Source organism: Echinops telfairi, unplaced genomic scaffold, assembly GCF_000313985.2.
Source record: "Echinops telfairi isolate 266 unplaced genomic scaffold, ASM31398v2 ScPeMD7_9;HRSCAF=40, whole genome shotgun sequence".
NCBI lineage: Eukaryota > Metazoa > Chordata > Mammalia > Afrosoricida > Tenrecidae > Echinops > Echinops telfairi.
This window is the reverse complement of record NW_022103906.1, coordinates 79,300,413-79,317,435: the sequence shown is the minus strand read 5'-3', so window position 1 is coordinate 79,317,435 and position 17,023 is coordinate 79,300,413. Positions and strand designations below refer to the sequence as shown.

The following is a 17,023-nucleotide window of genomic DNA, read 5'->3' as shown; positions in this document are numbered from 1 at the left end:
CCCCACCCCCCCAACCCCCTGGGCTCCCCTACAGGTCTCCACAGGTTTCCAGTCCAGCAACATGATGTCAGCCCTGCCCAGCAACTTCTTGGACCGCCTTCTCTCCACCGCCCTCATGGAGGATGCCGAGATCCGTCTCTTTGTACTAGAGATTCTCATCAGCTTCATCGATCGCCATGGCAACCGCCACAAGTTCTCCAGCATCAGGTGAGTTTGGGGCTCCCTCCAGCTGATGGGAGATGAAGAGCAAGACTCCTCACAGGGCCTGTCTTCCTGGCCAGTAGCCCGACGACCAGGTGGGAGGACAGTTCAAGTATTCATGGAAACCTACCAGAGAGTCGAGCACAGAGCTTGACTCTGGGGTCCTGGGTCGGCAAGGAGAGGGCTGACTTTGGAACTAGGAGGGGCTGGTTATCTTGGCCAGGGTTCTCTAAAGAAACAGCCAGAAAGATAGTTATTAAGATGCTTCAAACTTTCATGGAAACATTCAATTCACAAAAAAGGGTAATAGATACCCCCCACCCCCGTGAACCTTTTGAAACCCTCTCATGTATATATGAGTGAGAACCGGGGTGCAGTAAAGCACCGATGAAACACACAATATTTGTCTGGTTCCTTGAGACTTCCTCACCCCAGTCACCACGACCCAGTGATGCCTCTCACTTGGGACTGGACCGGAGCATGTAATAAGAGATAAGAGCTCACGACACACGCAACCCAGGAACCGGAATGGGAAGGGTGAAAGTGGGGAGCAGGGAAAGAAGGGGGAACCGATCACAATGATCGACACACAACCACACACACCCCTCCAAGGGAAAGAACAACAGAAACTATAGGGGAAGGGTGAGACATGAAAAAAATAATACTTTATAATCTATCAAGGGGTCATGGGGGGGGAGCTGATATCAACGGCTTAATAGAAAGTAACTGTCTAGAGAAGAATGGTGGCAACATATGTACAAATATGCGGGATGTATGGATTGTAATAAACATTGTAAGAGCCCCCAATAAAATGATTTTTTTAAAAAGAAGTACACGTCAAAATAAAAAATAAAGAAGAATGAGCGAGGTCAGCCTCCAGGAATTGACTCCCGCATGTGGGAGCCAGGTAAGTCCAAAGTCAGGACGCCAGGCGATGGGAAGGATGCCACGCAAAATTCTCCCAAAATACCTGTTTCCAATCTGGAGAAGTCCATGCCCTGAGGAACCTGTTCAGCTGATTGACGGATGACATTTCTCTGGGTTTCGTTAGGGGAGGCAGTGGCATGCACATTGACGTCGGATGGCTTGATGGAAGAGCCACTCGACTCCTGTTTGGCCGAACAACTGGGAGCCAGACCTTAGGTTAACTGACGCATGAAATGAACCTTGGGAGTGGGGCCTGGACATTGGGAGGACAGGAGCAGGCACTCAAGGGAGTGTTCAGGTGGAAAAGGAAGGATAGGTGGGACTCTCTGCGGGAGCTAAAGGAATTTGGAAGAATAAGACGAGGAGGAAGAGTAAGATCACCAGGATCAAGATTTAAGAGAGAGGGACTGGAACGTGAGGAGTTGGGAGGAAAGGAAGATCGGGCACAAGAACGGAGCGAAAGCCATGAGGGGGCTTTGGGACAAACGGATGGTATTGAGTGAGGAACCAGTGAGACTGGGCTAAGGCGGCCCCTCCCCTCCTCTCCCAGCACCCTCAGTGACATCTCTGTCTTGAAGCTGAAGGTAGACAAATGCTCCCGGCAGGACACGGTCTTTATGAAGAAGGTGAGTGAGGGTGGCCTTGGACGCGGGAACCCCGAGTGCTGGCCCAGGTCACTGCTGACCACAAAGCCTGCCTCGCCCCTTTTGCATGTGCTCGGTCGGGGCGACCCATGGTCCCCTTGGAGGGCCGAGGTTCGGAATGGAGGCAAGTGAGAAAGAGCAAAGTGTGAGCCAGTCTCTGGCCATAGATGGCGCTCTTCCCCTGAAGCCGGGTTTGGGAAGCAGCGTCATTCTGGGTGCTGGTTTCTTTCAGGGTTTCCCTCCCCCAAACATATGCCCAGCATGTGTTCCACAGGAGCCCTCCTGGAAAGGCACCCTCCCACTGCCCTCAGGGCGGAAGTGGTTACTCCCCTCCATTCCACTGGTCTTGATACCTCCTGTTCCCACCCACCCCCACCCCTCCCCCAGCACTCCCAGCAGCTCTGCCGGCACATCTACCTGAGCTGTAAGGAGGAGACCAACATGCAGCAGCACTACAAGGCCCTCTACAGCCTGCTGGCCCTCATCAGCATCGAGCTGGCCAATGAGGAGGTGGTGGTGGACCTCATCCGCCTGGTGCTGGCTATTCAGGTGGGCCCTGGGAGTATTTGGAGTGGGGAGGCTTTTTTGGGCCAAGCACAAAGGCAAGTGCAGCCCAGTCGGTGGTAGCAGGTTGTCCTGGAGTCCAGGCATCACGCCTTCTTGGCTGGCCATTTCTCCACAATGGGCACTCGAACCACGGTTGGGTTTGGGGAGCCACCAATGAGAGTGCCACTCATGGCCTTGGCCCGTCCTCAGACTCAAGGAGACCCAGGGGAATATTGGGAGGTGCCATTGAGTTTGGCTCCAACCCATAGCAACCCGAGGCAGCACAGAAGAAAACACCGCCCAGTCCTGCGCCGTCCTCACAATGGTTCCAGTGCTCGAGCTGCCCCTGTGTCCATCCATCTCCACCAGGGCCGTCCTCTCTGTCGCCACCCCTCCACTTGACCAAACACGATGTCCTTCTCCAGGGCCTGTTCTCTCCAGACAATGCGCCCATAGTCTGTAAGAGGAAGTCTTGCCATCCTTGCCTCTAATAGAGGGGGCACTCAGGCCTGCCTTCTTCCAATATCGATCGGTTAGGCCTTTCAAGGATCCATGGTGCTTTTGAGACTCTTCTCCAGCACCACCTGTCTTCAAAGGAACCACCTGTCTTCAAAGGCACCACCTGTCTTCAAAGGCACCACCTGTCTTCAAAGGCGCCACCTGTCTGTCGGCACGTCGTCCTGAGGCGGCTTGGGGGTTGCTGTGATGCTGGGAGCTGTGTCACTGGTATTTCACGTGCCAGCAGGGTCCCCCAAAGTGAACAAATGTCAGCGGAGCTTCCAGACAAAGAACAGACGCAGAAGAAGAGCCTGGCTCCCTGCCTCGGAGGAGGTGGACGCTGATGACCTTCTGCACAGCTTTGGAGCATTTTCAAATACGGAAACCCAACACGGGGCAATGGGACTGTTTACAAACACACCACAGGCATCTCCCAGGACCGAGGGAGGACCGAGGGATCCTAGGGATCACTGCCCACAAGTCCCGGGTGATCCCAAAGCAGCTGTGTGATGCTCTAAAGACCCTCGAAGGAGCCCCGATGATACAGTGGTGAAGCATTTGCCCGCCACCTGCAAGCACAGCAGGTCAAACCCACCGGCCACCCCCATGGGGAAAGGTGAAGCTGGTGCTGCTGTATAGACTGGCAGTGTCCCCAGCCTTGTGGAGGGGTTCTGCTTCGTCCTGACAGGTCAATGGGCGTTGGAATCGACTCGGTGCCAATCGTGTTAACAGTTCTCAGGTTCACTGGCTTGGCTTCAGAATTGCCTCGAGTATTGATTAAAAAGCCACCCTGCCAGTGACGCCAGAGCCATTGAGTTAGGGTCTCGATCCAAGAGACCTCGCTGGACTTCTCAAGCCCTAGGGGATGGATTCTAAGGTCGCCAGGATGGCACTCAAGAAGGCCGTGGACTTCCCGAGTCTGCCGAGGGGAAGCGCACCCCGAGGTGCAGGAGTTGAGGTGAGTCCTTCAGACCTCAATGACCAGGGTCCCCAGAACCTGGAGGCTGATGGGGCACCAGACTCCCGAGTTGCGGTAAGCCTGGCAACTCAGGGACAAGAGGTTTTGATCCCCTGTTCAATGGCGCCCGATCCTGCCAACCGCCCCCCCTCAAGTGCTAGAACTTGCGGTTCCCTCCTGTGGAGATTCTCTGGCCACTTCGGCTCCACTCTCAACCGAGCAGAGGAACCCAGTTTAGCAAGTCTACCCTCGGGCGTCCAAGACTCTGGGGGACTTTAAGGAGGGGGCAGCATCCTAGTGGGGGGACCAGTGAAAGGGCTGAGCGTACAAGTCCCAGGTCCCAGGACTGAAAAGATGGACGCTGCTGTCACTCTAAAGAAGAGCCACAACATTCACCATCAAGTCCGTTCCGGTCACAGCGGAGACCCCATCGAAGAAACTGTGCTCCGAGGGGCCTTCGAGGCTGGTGTCTCAGAAGTACGAGGCCTTTCCTGGCGGCTTCTCTGGAAGCAGACGTCGGCCCTCTCGTGTTTTGCTCAGCAGCGGAGAAAATTGACCTTCAGTGACTCCATCACCCTGGGGCTCCTTAAGAGCCTTTGAGAGCCTCTCCACACAAGGGTTGTCCTAGGGGACCGTTCACTTCCGCTTGAGGGAGGGTGGCTTCTGCCTCCTGGGACGTGCTGGTGGGGCCTGTGTTGCGGGGGGAGGCCTGGGCTAGGAACCTTCCCCTTCTCCGAAGAGACTGGGGCGGAGAGGGGACCCGTTAGGGTCTGTGAGTTGAAAATGCCACCGGCGGGGCCCCTCTGGGTTTGTCGCCGCAGGACGCGGCCCAGGTCAACGAGGACAACTTGCCGGTGTACAACCGCTGTGCCCTGTACGCGCTGGGAGCTGCCTACCTCAACCTCATCAGCCAGCTCACCACGGTGCCCGCCTTCTGCCAGCACATCCATGAGGTGGGTGCCAGCTGCGCCTGCTCACCCTGCCCTCAGCACCCCAGAGCCCTCGGGCCCTCAGCTCCTGGCCGGGGCCAGCTTTCCCTTAGTGGCAGGAGGCCTGTGCTTCCTGTCTGTCACCCATGAAAAGTTTGAAGGAGGCAGTCAGCTTGAGAAGTGACTAGAGGCTGGTTTGGCTGCTCCTCTTCTAAGTGGAACCCTGCCCTGGAATTCAATCACTGGGATGGGGCATCGCAGGGGGGAAGGCACAGGGCGTCTCCTACACCTGATCCTAACCTGCTGCTTGCCCCTCTACTCCCCCTCCACCACCCCCCTCGTAGAAGCACAGAGGCACACGCACACACACTCATCGATCACGTGGAACAAATACGCCCTTAAGACGGGGCTTACTGTAAACGTTTTCAAGCACCTTCAGTGTAGCGTGAGCAGGAGGTCCCGTGTCTATGCATCTCTCTTCCAGATTTAATAGCGACCAAGACCCCCTCACATTGGCTTCCGCGATCACCCCCTTCTCCCTCTCTGTTTAAAGCTAGCCCAGCTGTCACGCCACTTCCACGCTTAGGGTGCGCATCGGAAACCACACGGGCGTCTTCCAACGCACACGCCATGCTAGGGACATCCCTAACGGAAGGCCCAAGAGACCCTTGGTGTTATCTAGTGCCCAAGGTCCTCAGGCGTCTCAGGAAGGCCCTTTAAGTAGTGTCAAGGGTCTACAGGTGAAATGATGTGCCGATGAGGGTTCACTTTCAAAGACACTAATAAAACAAAGAACTTCAGTCTTTGCTGACCTGGGCAGGCTGCTGGGGCTGGGAGGGGGGCGGGGCAAGAGGAGGGGCTGGCTGCATCAGCGGGCCAGAGAGCACCGCAAGGGAGCCTCTGCCAGGCAGAGACTGCAGGAGAGCCATGTCCGGAGTCCACCTTGGGTCCAATAGAGGAGTTTCCTTGGACTCACCCCGGCTCCCACTTTCAGGCCTACTGCCCTGGCACTCCGCAGTATCTTACGAGTGTCGGCCCCCTAATTGAAAGATGCAAAGGGTACTGCGGAAACTGGCCCCGGGGTGGGTGGGCAGCGCACCGAGGTAGGGCCCCCTGTGTTGTTGGGGAAGCGGAACGAAATAGATGCGCTGCTCTGTAAGTACTCTCGTAGGAATGAAGGCCCTGCACTTGGATGACCAGTCTTTGCAGGACCCCAGGGCATTCCTGGGCTGCTCTGGGCTCCTGGAGACCTGAGTTCCTCCCTCCCGACACCCCGCTACAGTGCCTCCGCCAGGCAGGCTGAGCGGGGACTGGGTGGAGGTGGGTGCTGTGCTGAGCACCCTTCCCGGCCTGATCCAGCTCCTCTGTGTGGTTTCCCCCACCCCCGTCCCCGCCCCGCCAGGTGATTGAGACTCGGAAGAAGGAGGCCCCATACATGCTACCTGAGGATGTGTTTGTGGAGAGTCCCAGGTAAGGATGCCTGAGGCAGTCTGGGTAGCAGGTGGGAGAGGTCCCCCAGGCCCCATGAGGATGAGGCTCAGGCTTCTGATGTCAAGGGAGCCACCCAGGAAGCAGACGCCAACGGGGGAGGAGTCACCGGGCAAAGAGAGTCAGGGATGCGCAACTTGGAGAGCGCGGTCCTCGCTTCCGCTAGCGCTGCACGTGCAGGGGATGACTGTCCCCGTGAGTGTGTGTGCTCAACCACAGCATGTGAACAGAATGAAATGCTGACCTCCCCCCACCCGTTCCATCACAACCCACGCTTCTCGAGGGTGGTGCTGTGCCCTGTGACGTGTGGGATGGGCTTCAGGGGGGCTTCGGCCAAACCCGTGGGACAGGCATCCAGAGGAGCCATGTCTTAAATCAAGCAGCCTCCAGGGACCACCGCCCATGGGCTGAGACTTCCGCACAGACAGAGGTTCTGAGAAACAGCATGCTCAAAACCTCACCACCATCGAGCCGATCCCGACTCATAACAGCCCCACAGCCCCTGTGGGTTCGTGAGACTGAGGCCCCAGGAAGCAGACGGCCTCTTCTTTCTCTTGCTCCGCACACGGACCTTGTGCAAGGCTCCATCAATTGTGGCCCGGCCACACAGGGAATCACGGAAGGCCTGTGTGGCAAAATGTTTCCGGGGAAAGAACGTTCTCTCTACGAACATCAGATGACTGAAACACACCTCAGGAGTGGGCTGTGGGGAGTGTGTGCGCCGTGCACGAGAATGCATCTGTCTGGAAGCCGGGCCTGGGAGTCCTTGTGTGTAATGAGCTTTTATAATGAAGAAAGTCGCTGGGAACCAGCTTAGCTGCCCGGAGTCCTGACTTGCCTCTTCCCGGCTTCGTCTTCCAGATTGTCTCCGAACCTGGATGGAGTGGTGATCGAGTTCCTCTTCCGCCAGAGCAAGATCAGCGAAGTCCTAGGGGGCAGTGGGTACAATGCGGACAGGCTCTGCATGCCCTATATCCCTCAGCTGACAGGTAGGAGCTGTGTGGGGACGCCCAACCCTGGCCTGGTTTTCTTGGCCAGGTAAAGGCCTGTGGGTCCTTGGGTGGTCTTCTGTGGCACCTCGGGTGCGACATGGGAGCCGAATGACACAGTGGAAATCCGTGGTGAGATCCCTTTAACTTCCCAAGTCTCCTTGGAGGTAGACAGTCCCTGAGATTGATGGACGGGAGAGGCCCCGTTGTGGTGGGAAGAGCACCCCTGGGCTACAGAATCAGAGACCTGGTTTGAACCTTTGGACAATGTCTGCTTGTGGCCCTGGAGTCTATTCCGACGCATAACAACCCCTGTGTGTGAGGGGAGAACGGTGCCCCATGGGGTTCCAAGGATGCATATTTCAGAACTCGATCACCAGTCCTGGCTTTTGAACCGCCTCTGGGTGGACTTGAACTTCCAACCTTTCCGATAGTCGTATTAACCATTTATACCAGCGAGGGACTCCGCCTGCCACTCGCTGCCTGGATAATCGTAGACACTCCCCTGGGCATCTCTTGGTTTCAGTTCCTTTGACTGTAGAAGAGGGCTGGCAGTACCACCTGCCCTGAGGGGGGAGGGGAGGGTGCATGAGATAGTGAAGACAAAAGCGCCTAGTAGCAAATGATGCTGCCCACAAGTTGAGATGTGCCGTCCAGTCGTAAGCAGCTGCTTTGTGCTCATCCACCGTTTCTGAACCATCACCCTACAGATCAAAACGGACCACTCTAGGTAGGCCGAGATGACCAGAGCATATTAGAAGCTCCCATGAGCTCCAGGTGTGGCCAGTGGACAGGGACCCCTGTGCGCTGTGGACTGATCAGAGGTGCTGACTAGAGGCTCTTGATGCTGGCTGCCAGGGGCTGGGAACGCCAGTTCTGGGGTGCTTCTTTTCCAGATGAAGATCGTTTATCCAAGAGGAAGAGCATTGGAGAGACCATTTCCCTGCAGGTGGAGGTGGAATCCAGGAACAGCCCAGAGAAAGAGGAGGTGAGTCTCCTCCCTGCCCTGGTGCAGACCTACCTGCCCCACCTCCTGCGCAGGTAGATGCCAGTTGCTCAGGCCTCCTTCACCCAGGAAGCGTTGAAGGTCGCGTAGATAGGACAAACTGTTTCCTTACTCACAACATCATGTAGATTACAGAGCTCTCCATCTGGAAATACTGTGTGTGTGTGCACATGTGGGCGTGTGCACTCATGAGTACAAGTGCCCCCCCAAACACACACACACACACACACACACACACACACACACACACACACACATATACACACAGAATATCCTAAGCATCACTTTGGAGAAATTGGCTGGTAGCCACTCCCTATGCAGCAAATGGAAGCAGACATGGTCTGTGTGAGAAACCGGAGGGTTCCCAAGAGACTTGCGGGTGAGATGAGCTCTCATGATGTTTCTTTCCAGATGAATCAATAGAGGTTTTTTGTTTTGTGCCTGAAAGAGCTCCCTTCCCCCTGTCTCTTGAGAGCTGTGAATATCTCACTTGTGTTCCACTTGTCATGTGACCTCTCCCCTGCCGTGATCCCATTTCGTCTGTCTCAGGAGAGAAAGCAGGTGTACCCCTAAAGAAGGGAGAGGAAGGGCTCACAGTGGTAACACTGCACATCTGCCCACCAGCTCCGCCCCCCCTCCCCCAAATCCCCACCCCCAGTGAGAAAGAACCCGGAGAGAAGATGGGAGCAGGGAGAGTGATCATGAGGGAGTTCAGCAATACAGTACTTCACATGCTTTTTCTATGAGGATGGTGACTGCCCCAGTTAACAGAATGGACCACCCTCATCCCTCCTAGTGGTGACTCTCCATTCTCAAGAGTTAAGAGAACCTCAGAAACTCTTGTATCACAAATATAGATTCCTGAGGGAGGGCGGGGGAGGGAGGGGAACAGAAATGTGGAGCTGATACCAAGGGCTCCAGTAGAAAGTAAATGTTTTGAGAATGATGATGGCAACACATGTACAAATGTGCTGGACACAATGGATAGATTATGGATTGTGATGAGAGTTGTACGAACCCCCAATAAAATGATTAAGATAGATAGATAGATTCCTTCCACTGTCAAAGGTTGGCCTAGCCCCGCCTCTCAGCCATGCGTCCACACTCTCTGACTGGTCTCCTCACAGCCTCTCCTAGGGCATGTCTGTTTCCATGGCCACATCTCTGCTGATGCAGCATCTCCTCTTTGGCCAGCCCTTTCTCTCTACATTGAGGCTGAGCATTTGCCTCTTCTTCCTATTCTACTCCCTCCACCTTTCTTTTTTCCATCTGTTGCCACCACACAGCTCCCGAGGACCTAATCTGTGGCCCTCTGACCTGAGCAGGGGCTCTGATGGTAGATGTGTGTATGCATGGCGGGAGGAGGGAGGGAGGGAGGGATGGAGAGATGGACAGGATGTAATTATAACTCAGCACAGTTCTCTCCTATGTGCAGTCCCACCATTAATGGCATCTCTAAACCAGCCTAGAGTCCCACACCCAACACAGTGACGCATGGTATGTGTGGAATGATTTCATCCCATACCCCCAGCTTCCTGCTTTCCTCCTTAAAACGTCTTGGGAACACAGTCAAATGTGCCCAGCTCCTTGAATTTTCACAAAGGGCACATACCCATGCCATTGTGCCCCGGTCAGGGGACAGAATCGTTGTCATCGCCCAGGAAACCCCTCTGCCACGGGAGCTACTATCCTGACATATGGCACTTCCTGAGCTCTATATAAATGTATTATTCTCTCTGGTGTCTGCTTCTTTCACTTAACCCTCCGTTTCAGTAAGAACAATGAGTCCAGCCTGGTTTGCCTCCCAGAGCTCACAGGCTCAAGCAGAACTGCTGAGATTAAGTCCACATGCCTTCACTCCTTTTGGCATCTGACCGAAATCCAGGCACTCAGGGAATCGCTTTCTTTAGAATTTATCATTTCCCCATCCTTTCATAGCTGCTCGGCTGCTAACCTCAAGTCAGTGGTACAAAGCTCCCAGCTACTCCACTGGAGAAAGCTGAGTCTGTCTTCCCCTGTAAAATCTCAGAAGCCCTAAGAAGCAGTTCTACTCTATCCTGTAGGGTAGGGTCTTGATGAGTCAGAATCAACTCAACAGTCGTGAATCTGGTTTGTGGATTTTACTGGGGGGTTGTGTCTAGACTCTGCAGAAGCCTGAGCGCCTAGTGGCCCAGATCCTCAAACCAAACCTGATTTTCTTCCCATCTGGCTTGATGAGACAAGCTTGGGGGGAAGAGGAGGAGGAAGTGGGTTTATGCAGGTGAGACATCCGAATCTTATGAGCCTCCACCCTCACCTCTGGTTTTCCTAAAATTAATGGTTCTGTCCCTGCTTGGAGGACTTCGAGAGTCCCTGGAACGGATGAAAGTATTGTCCTGGAGGACTTTCTGACAGTGTCCCCTCTGAGGACATCCTCCCGAATAGTAATGGGCTGCCAGATGAAGCCGAGCCTGCTCCTTCCCCTCCTGCGTCTCTCTGAGCACTTCTGTCTCCTCTCTCTCAGCGAGTACCTGCCGAGGAGATCACCTATGAGACTCTCAAGAAGGCTATTGGTAAGTCGGAGCCTGGAGGGGAGGGGGCTGCATCGTGTGTGGTGCTCGTGGGAGGGGGTGGCCTGAGCTGCTGCCCTCCCAAGTGTGATTGTGATGCAGCGCAGATTTGAAGGATAGGCTTGTTGGCGTCATCTAAAATCATCACACCTATCAAAGCAGCTGTGAGAAGTCCATGCTGTCCGAGTGGAACCAATGAGTTTGCCCCGTGTGTCCTTCACAGGCAGCCATTTCTCTACCGTGACAGCTGCCTTTAAAAATAATCAAAGGATGGTGCCCAGCTATCAGAAAGAATGTGTTTGGGGTTTTAAAGGCTTATCTTAAAGCACGCACCCATCTAAATGAGGCGTCAGCTAAATCCACATGAATGGAGCACCCCAGCCCATGTGACCAAAGGATTGTAAATCATAAAATCCAACATCAGAGGACGGAATGGTATTAGAGTTTACATTCTGAATACCTGGATGACAGTAAAATCTGTTTGCAGGGTCTCTACCTGAATTAGCCTCTACTGGTCTCCCTCAGGCCATCGACCAAACATGCATAGTCTAGCCCTCAAACAGAGTGAATGGGAAAGTGGATCATTGCAGATGTAGTTAGGTTAAAATTGAATATATTACCATTTGTTGTCCCTTTTGACTCATTTTTCATTGGTTTCTGTTCTCTTCTGCTTGTCTTGGTTTGAGGCTTTTCTGTGTCTGATTTGTTGTCATTGTCGGGGTTTTTGTATCACTTATATGAAATCCAGGACAGATAACTCCATAGAAACTGTTACTACGTTTATACTTCCTTAGGGTTAGGGCAGGAGAGGTTGATGGTAATGGAGGTGGCTAGTAATAATGTGTACAAGATAAAGAATATATTCTAAAATTGATTGTGGTGATGATTGCACAAATCTCATGAATATATTTAAACCATTGAATTGTATGGTACATGAATTGTTTGCCAATAAAACTATGTAGATAAATAAATAAGAAATCAAAGGAGAGTTGTACCCAGTCATATAGGTCAGAAGCAATTCTATAAAAAATATTTTTACTATTTTGTGATGGAGGGTGATTCAAAAGAATATGCTGACCAACAAGACCAGAAGCACACCAGCCTCGGTGAGCCAAGACTTCTAAATAATAAAATCCAAATCCAGAGGAGGGAACCATATCAGAGCTTCAACTCTGAGCACCTGATTTGCAGAAGGCTATGGATGACAATGGAAACCCAATCCATTCGCAGGATCCCCGTGTGGATTAAGCCTCCAGGGAATCTTCTCTGTCCATAGTCCAGGGATGTGAATAGTCTTGCTATCAGGGAGCATTGTAAAGTTGATTATGACAGACGTAGTTAGGTTAAAATGTTACACCTTGTCATGTGAGCTACCTTTTGACCAAGTTTAAAGTTATTTCCATTTTTAGTATTTTTCTGCTTCTCAATTGAGGTTTTTCTATGTCTTATTTTGTCTTTGCTGTTGTTTTTTGTTTGTTTTTTCTGTATATGAAATCCAGGATAACTAACTCTAAAGAGCCAGTAACTAGATAAATAATTTCCTAGTGGCATGGCAGGGGACTTTGGGGGGAGGGAAGGGGGAGCTGACGACAGGGAGTACAAGAAAGAAGAAAATGTTCTAAAATTGATTGTGGTGATGATTGCACAACTCTTCTTCATATGATTGGCTATTGAATTGCAGGACACATGCATTATATGCCAGTTAAACTAGTTAGAAAAAGGAATAGTAAGAACATATATTAATATCAATGGCAGTAGACTTTTAAATACCATCTAACTTTGTGTATCAGGATTGTTGGGCAATGCTGTTGTCGGTAGATTCCATCAAGTCAGCTTGTTTACAACAGAAAAGAATGCTGCCTGGTCCTGCCCAGCCTTACAACCTCCCATGTTTGTAACCACATCCATCCTTCTCATTGAAAGTCTTATTTGTTGGCCGATCGCTGACTGTACCAAGCATAGTGTCCTTCTCCAAGAATTAGTCCCTCCTGATCACATGCACTCAGTCTGTGAGATCAAGTCTCGCCAGCATCGCTTCTAAGAAGCCTACTGGCTGTACTTCTTCCAGGACAGCTTTCTCCATTCTTCTGGAATCCATGGAATATTCAAGATTCTTCACCAACATCATAATTCAAGTGCACCAATTCTTCTCCAGTTCCCTTATTCACTGCCCTGTTTCTGCATGTGTCTGAGACCATCGAAAATACTAGGGCTAGGGCCAAGTGCATCTTATTACTCAAAGTGATGCTATTGGGTAATAATGTGTTCCAAATAAGATACTATATCTGATAACTCACAATTTACCATATATACTTGTGTATAAGCCGAGTTTTTTTCAGCACATTTTTAATGCAGTTTTTGTGGTAAAAATTAGGTGCCTTGGCTGATATTCGGTGGACTTATATTCGAGTATATACAGTATGCTTTTAAATGTACAAGCTTTTTTTACTTTGTCCTTGATGGCTTTATTTCTCTGTCTTCTTAAAGTGCGGTCAACATATTTGACTTTTTTTTTTTTTTGCTAACTTATTTGGGATATCCAGTGAGATATGCCGGACACTTAATGATTTCAGTTCGTGTTCTTGTAAGGGCTTATGTGTTGCCGTTAGTCGTCTCCGTGGCTCTTCCAGTGTGGATGTCCCCTTTCAGTGACCTTCCAGGAACTTCCGTTTCAGAGTCTTGGTGGCAACGCCATTGCTTGAGGCGTCAAAAGCCCAGCCGAATGTCTCCTTAACTAGTTTTCTCATTGCCAGACAAGAAAGAGGGTCAAGTCCTTGCACACTGTCAAGGAAAGGTCCTTCCTGGACTGAAGCAGGGGCCCACAGCCCTCCATCCTGTCATCCCTGTGGTCACAGAGGGAAGGCCCTCCTGGCTAACTGGCTCTCTCTCCTGCAGTGGACAGCGTGGCGGTGGAGGAGCAGGAGCGAGAGCGGCGGCGGCAGGTGGTGGAGAAGTTCCAGAAAGCCCCCTTCGAGGAGATTGCTGCCCACTGCGGGGCCCGGGTAAGCGAGGCGCAGCAGGGATAAGGCCTTACGGAGGAGGGTTAGTGCCAGAAGAAGCCAGCTCCTAGCACAGTCACTACGGGTTCGGTAGGCGCAATTGTACAGCGATAATAAGTAAATAGGATAGTAAAGTTATAGAGAGCATGTGAGATAAGAGATATATAGAAATAAATGGAGTCAGACACATTTCATGGTAGCATGCTCGCCTCAGCCCCGCTTGGTAATCCACGTGGAGGGAGTCCGAACTTTAATGCTCCCCAAGTTTTATACTCTCTGGGGATATTGGGGACATGCAAGCCCCCACATTACAGGTGAAGACATACGTCACAGGAAAGGGTTGTGCTACAGGTATTACAGTGATAGGAGGGGGTGATTTAGGGACATGCGCTATGGAAGGAGGAGGGATTGGGGGTGTACATGTGGCAATATAGGCAGATCCTAGATTTCTGGTAGCAGCTTAACTTGATTTTGGGTCTCCATAGGAACCATTATCAGTTGGGTGTGAACTCTGCCCACAGGAACCAAACTAATGGCCTTAGGCTCCAGAGAGAGGTAACCCATTGTCTCTAGCATCAGGGAGCAGGCCCACCCCCCACCACCACCACCCCCCACCCCCGAGGTGGGATGAGACAGCAGTCTGGCAGCAAGTATCTGACTTCCCCCCACAGCTTAGGTCCAAGGCAGGACAGAGGTTCTAGACCTTGATACTTGTGTCCCTGACCAGGGTCTTCCCCCAAACCTGGGCATGACATTGCTCCCTCACAGACCAAAAGATTACCATCAAAATCGAATTAAACAGAAACCCATTCAGATCCATCAGGTCCACACAGGACTAGAGTGTGGCTGTAATCTTCATGGATTCCGACCGCTGCATCTTTTTCCTGAAGAACAGTCAGCAGTTTTGAAAGAACAGCCTTCTGGTTAGCACGGCCCGAACACTTAGCCCTCTGGCATCCTAGTACCAACCTTGGCACAGCACTTCCTGTGAGCCACAGCCTCGGACATTGGCTGACAGTGCGTTCCCATTAGGCCTGTGTGAGGTGGGTGCCATTGTGTCCCCACTTGGTGGAGTGAAAGGGGCAGGCCCATGACAAAGGAAAGGCAGATGGTGTTTGTCACAGGCCAGCCTCTAACCAGGGGCCCCGGCAGGGGACCCAGGGGAGTGAGATCTGGAAGCATCGTCTGAGAAGTAGAAATGCAGACTTGGGTCTGGACTTAAAGGCAGAAGCAGGCACGTGTCTTGACCTTGTTAGGCACCATGTCAAGCTGATTAATCAAGAAATAGCATTGCAAACACTCTAAATCTGCTAGTGACATGCCTTTTCATGGTACCTTTTCTTCCCACGAGAATTTAAACGACCAGACTCCCTGCATGGAGTCAGTGCCGACCCCACGCGCCTGACCCGACAGGACAGGGCCGGACCGCCGCTGTGGGTTTTCGAGGCTGGGACCCTGTATGGGAGTGGAAAGCCTCGTCTTTCTCCCACAGAGTGGCTGGTGGTTTACAGCTTCGCAGTCTGCAGCCTGACCCATAACCACTGTGCCCCGGGGCTTACTGAGAGATAATGGATTAGAATCCATTCGAACCACGTCGTCTGAATCTTTACATTTGCTGTAAATAGCTCATTGCCACTGAAGTGACCCTGACTAGGGCCGCCCCGTGTGTGCCGGCATCCAGGTGTTCTCTGTAGGTGTCCCGTGGCTGATCTTCAGAAAAGGGTCTTTCTTTTGAACCGCCTCTGGGTGGGCTTGGAACCCCCAGCCTTAGGACTAGGAGCCAAGTGGACTCACTATTAGGACCATCCGCACACCAGTGCCTGTATCTATGCCCATGTAGGCATGCTCGTGTGCGCGTGTAAATAGACTTGCCTGTCAGCCCGCCTGGGGAGGCCCGGTGCTGCTCATTCCGTGAGCTGGGAGGTGAGGCCCGCTCCCAGTACCGCTGTGGGTGTTCACAGACACCACTGGATCGAGAGGTCCGGAGAGATCCTCTTCTCGAGCCCAACGCTTCTTGAAACCGTGATTTCGCATGGCGTCAGGTCGCGTCTCGGAATGTGAGTGGCGCAGACAATGCACCAGCTGTCGGGTTCCTGTCGCACAGCGACCCAACCCTCATTCCGAATCCAGCCTGTGATGGAGCCTAAGAGTTTCTGACAGCGCTTGCCCAGGTGACCGATGTCGTGGGACAGAAAAGCTCACAGTAGCAAAGGTTTAAGAAGCCCTGCTCCAGCCCACCACGTTTGGCAAAGCTGCCCCTTAGGAGTTAAGCAGGCGGCTAGAACTAGCTCCCATCCGGCAGACCCTGTTACCCAACCACTCCCCACCCCCCTCCCGCTTTCAGTAGCTACCTGCTGAAGGCTCCCCTGGTGTCCCTGCCCTCTGCTGTGCCCAACAGGCCCTGGACTGAATCACAGTCAGGGTGAACAGGATGAACAGGAAATGCCTCGTAGCTGGGTCCTCTCCTCAGGCTGCCCCTACCCTGCCCGGGCAGTCCCATTCTGGTCGGCGGGCCTGGGGGTCGGCCAGCAGGGGTTCTGGGGCACCCTCCCACCTCGGTTCCTTGTGTTTGTGTCCAGGCATCGCTGCTGCAGAGCAAACTCAATCAGATCTTTGAGATCACCATCCGGTAAGTGGCAGCCCTGACCTCTGTGGCCCAGGCTTGGGGCTCCCGCTCCCAGGTCTTCCTCTCACACCTGTCGTCAACCACCACCCCTCCACATACACACATTGACACCCTCGCCCCCAACTCTCATCTCAAGGCTGCGGGTCAGCCATCGGCCCTCCCCAGATAAAGAACTAGAGGTGAGATTGACGCTCAGAAACCTGGAGAAGAGCCAGGGCTCCTAGTGTCCCCAGCTACCACTGTTCTCTCCTAAGTGACCAGGTCACTGTAGGCCCACAGGGAGGCTGGACTCCAGGCTGTAACCTGGAGAATGCCGTGGAACCCTGGGAGCCTGCGGAGGGACCCAGTCTGTAGACCCTGGGTGAACAGCAGCCCCTGTCAGCTGCCGTTTGGCTGCCCTGGGGGGGGGGACCCCACCAGCCCCCTCCTCATACCTGTCTCCTCCACCAGGCCCCCACCAAGTCCATCGGGGACCATCACCGCAGCCTACGGGCAGTCTCAGAACCACTCCATCCCGGTCTACGAGATGAAGTTTCCGGATCTGTGCGTGTACTGAACTCCCAGAGACTGAGCTCCGGAGGGGTGGGGCCTGAGGGAGGGGTTTGCTCCACCCTCCTCCCCCTGACCCATGACTGGCGATCTGACTGGGATCTCAGAGACCAC

The 17,023-nt window shown here is 53.0% G+C and overlaps 1 protein-coding gene across 1 annotated transcript in view; it reads left to right on the top strand.

The window, feature by feature from the left end:
* EFR3B (EFR3 homolog B) overlaps window positions 1–17,017 on the top strand; it is a 64,650-nt gene extending 47,633 nt beyond the window's left edge. Inside the window, exons 12-22 of the mRNA XM_004696411.3 lie at window positions 35–207; window positions 1,679–1,754; window positions 2,160–2,321; window positions 4,596–4,727; window positions 6,106–6,173; window positions 7,053–7,180; window positions 8,077–8,168; window positions 10,690–10,738; window positions 13,631–13,737; window positions 16,314–16,363; window positions 16,811–17,017. Of these exons, the coding sequence (XP_004696468.1) occupies window positions 35–207; window positions 1,679–1,754; window positions 2,160–2,321; window positions 4,596–4,727; window positions 6,106–6,173; window positions 7,053–7,180; window positions 8,077–8,168; window positions 10,690–10,738; window positions 13,631–13,737; window positions 16,314–16,363; window positions 16,811–16,916 (1,143 nt within the window). The 3' untranslated portion in view covers window positions 16,917–17,017. The remainder of the gene's footprint in view (window positions 1–34; window positions 208–1,678; window positions 1,755–2,159; window positions 2,322–4,595; window positions 4,728–6,105; window positions 6,174–7,052; window positions 7,181–8,076; window positions 8,169–10,689; window positions 10,739–13,630; window positions 13,738–16,313; window positions 16,364–16,810) is intronic.
* The last annotated feature ends 6 nt before the right edge of the window (window positions 17,018–17,023 follow it).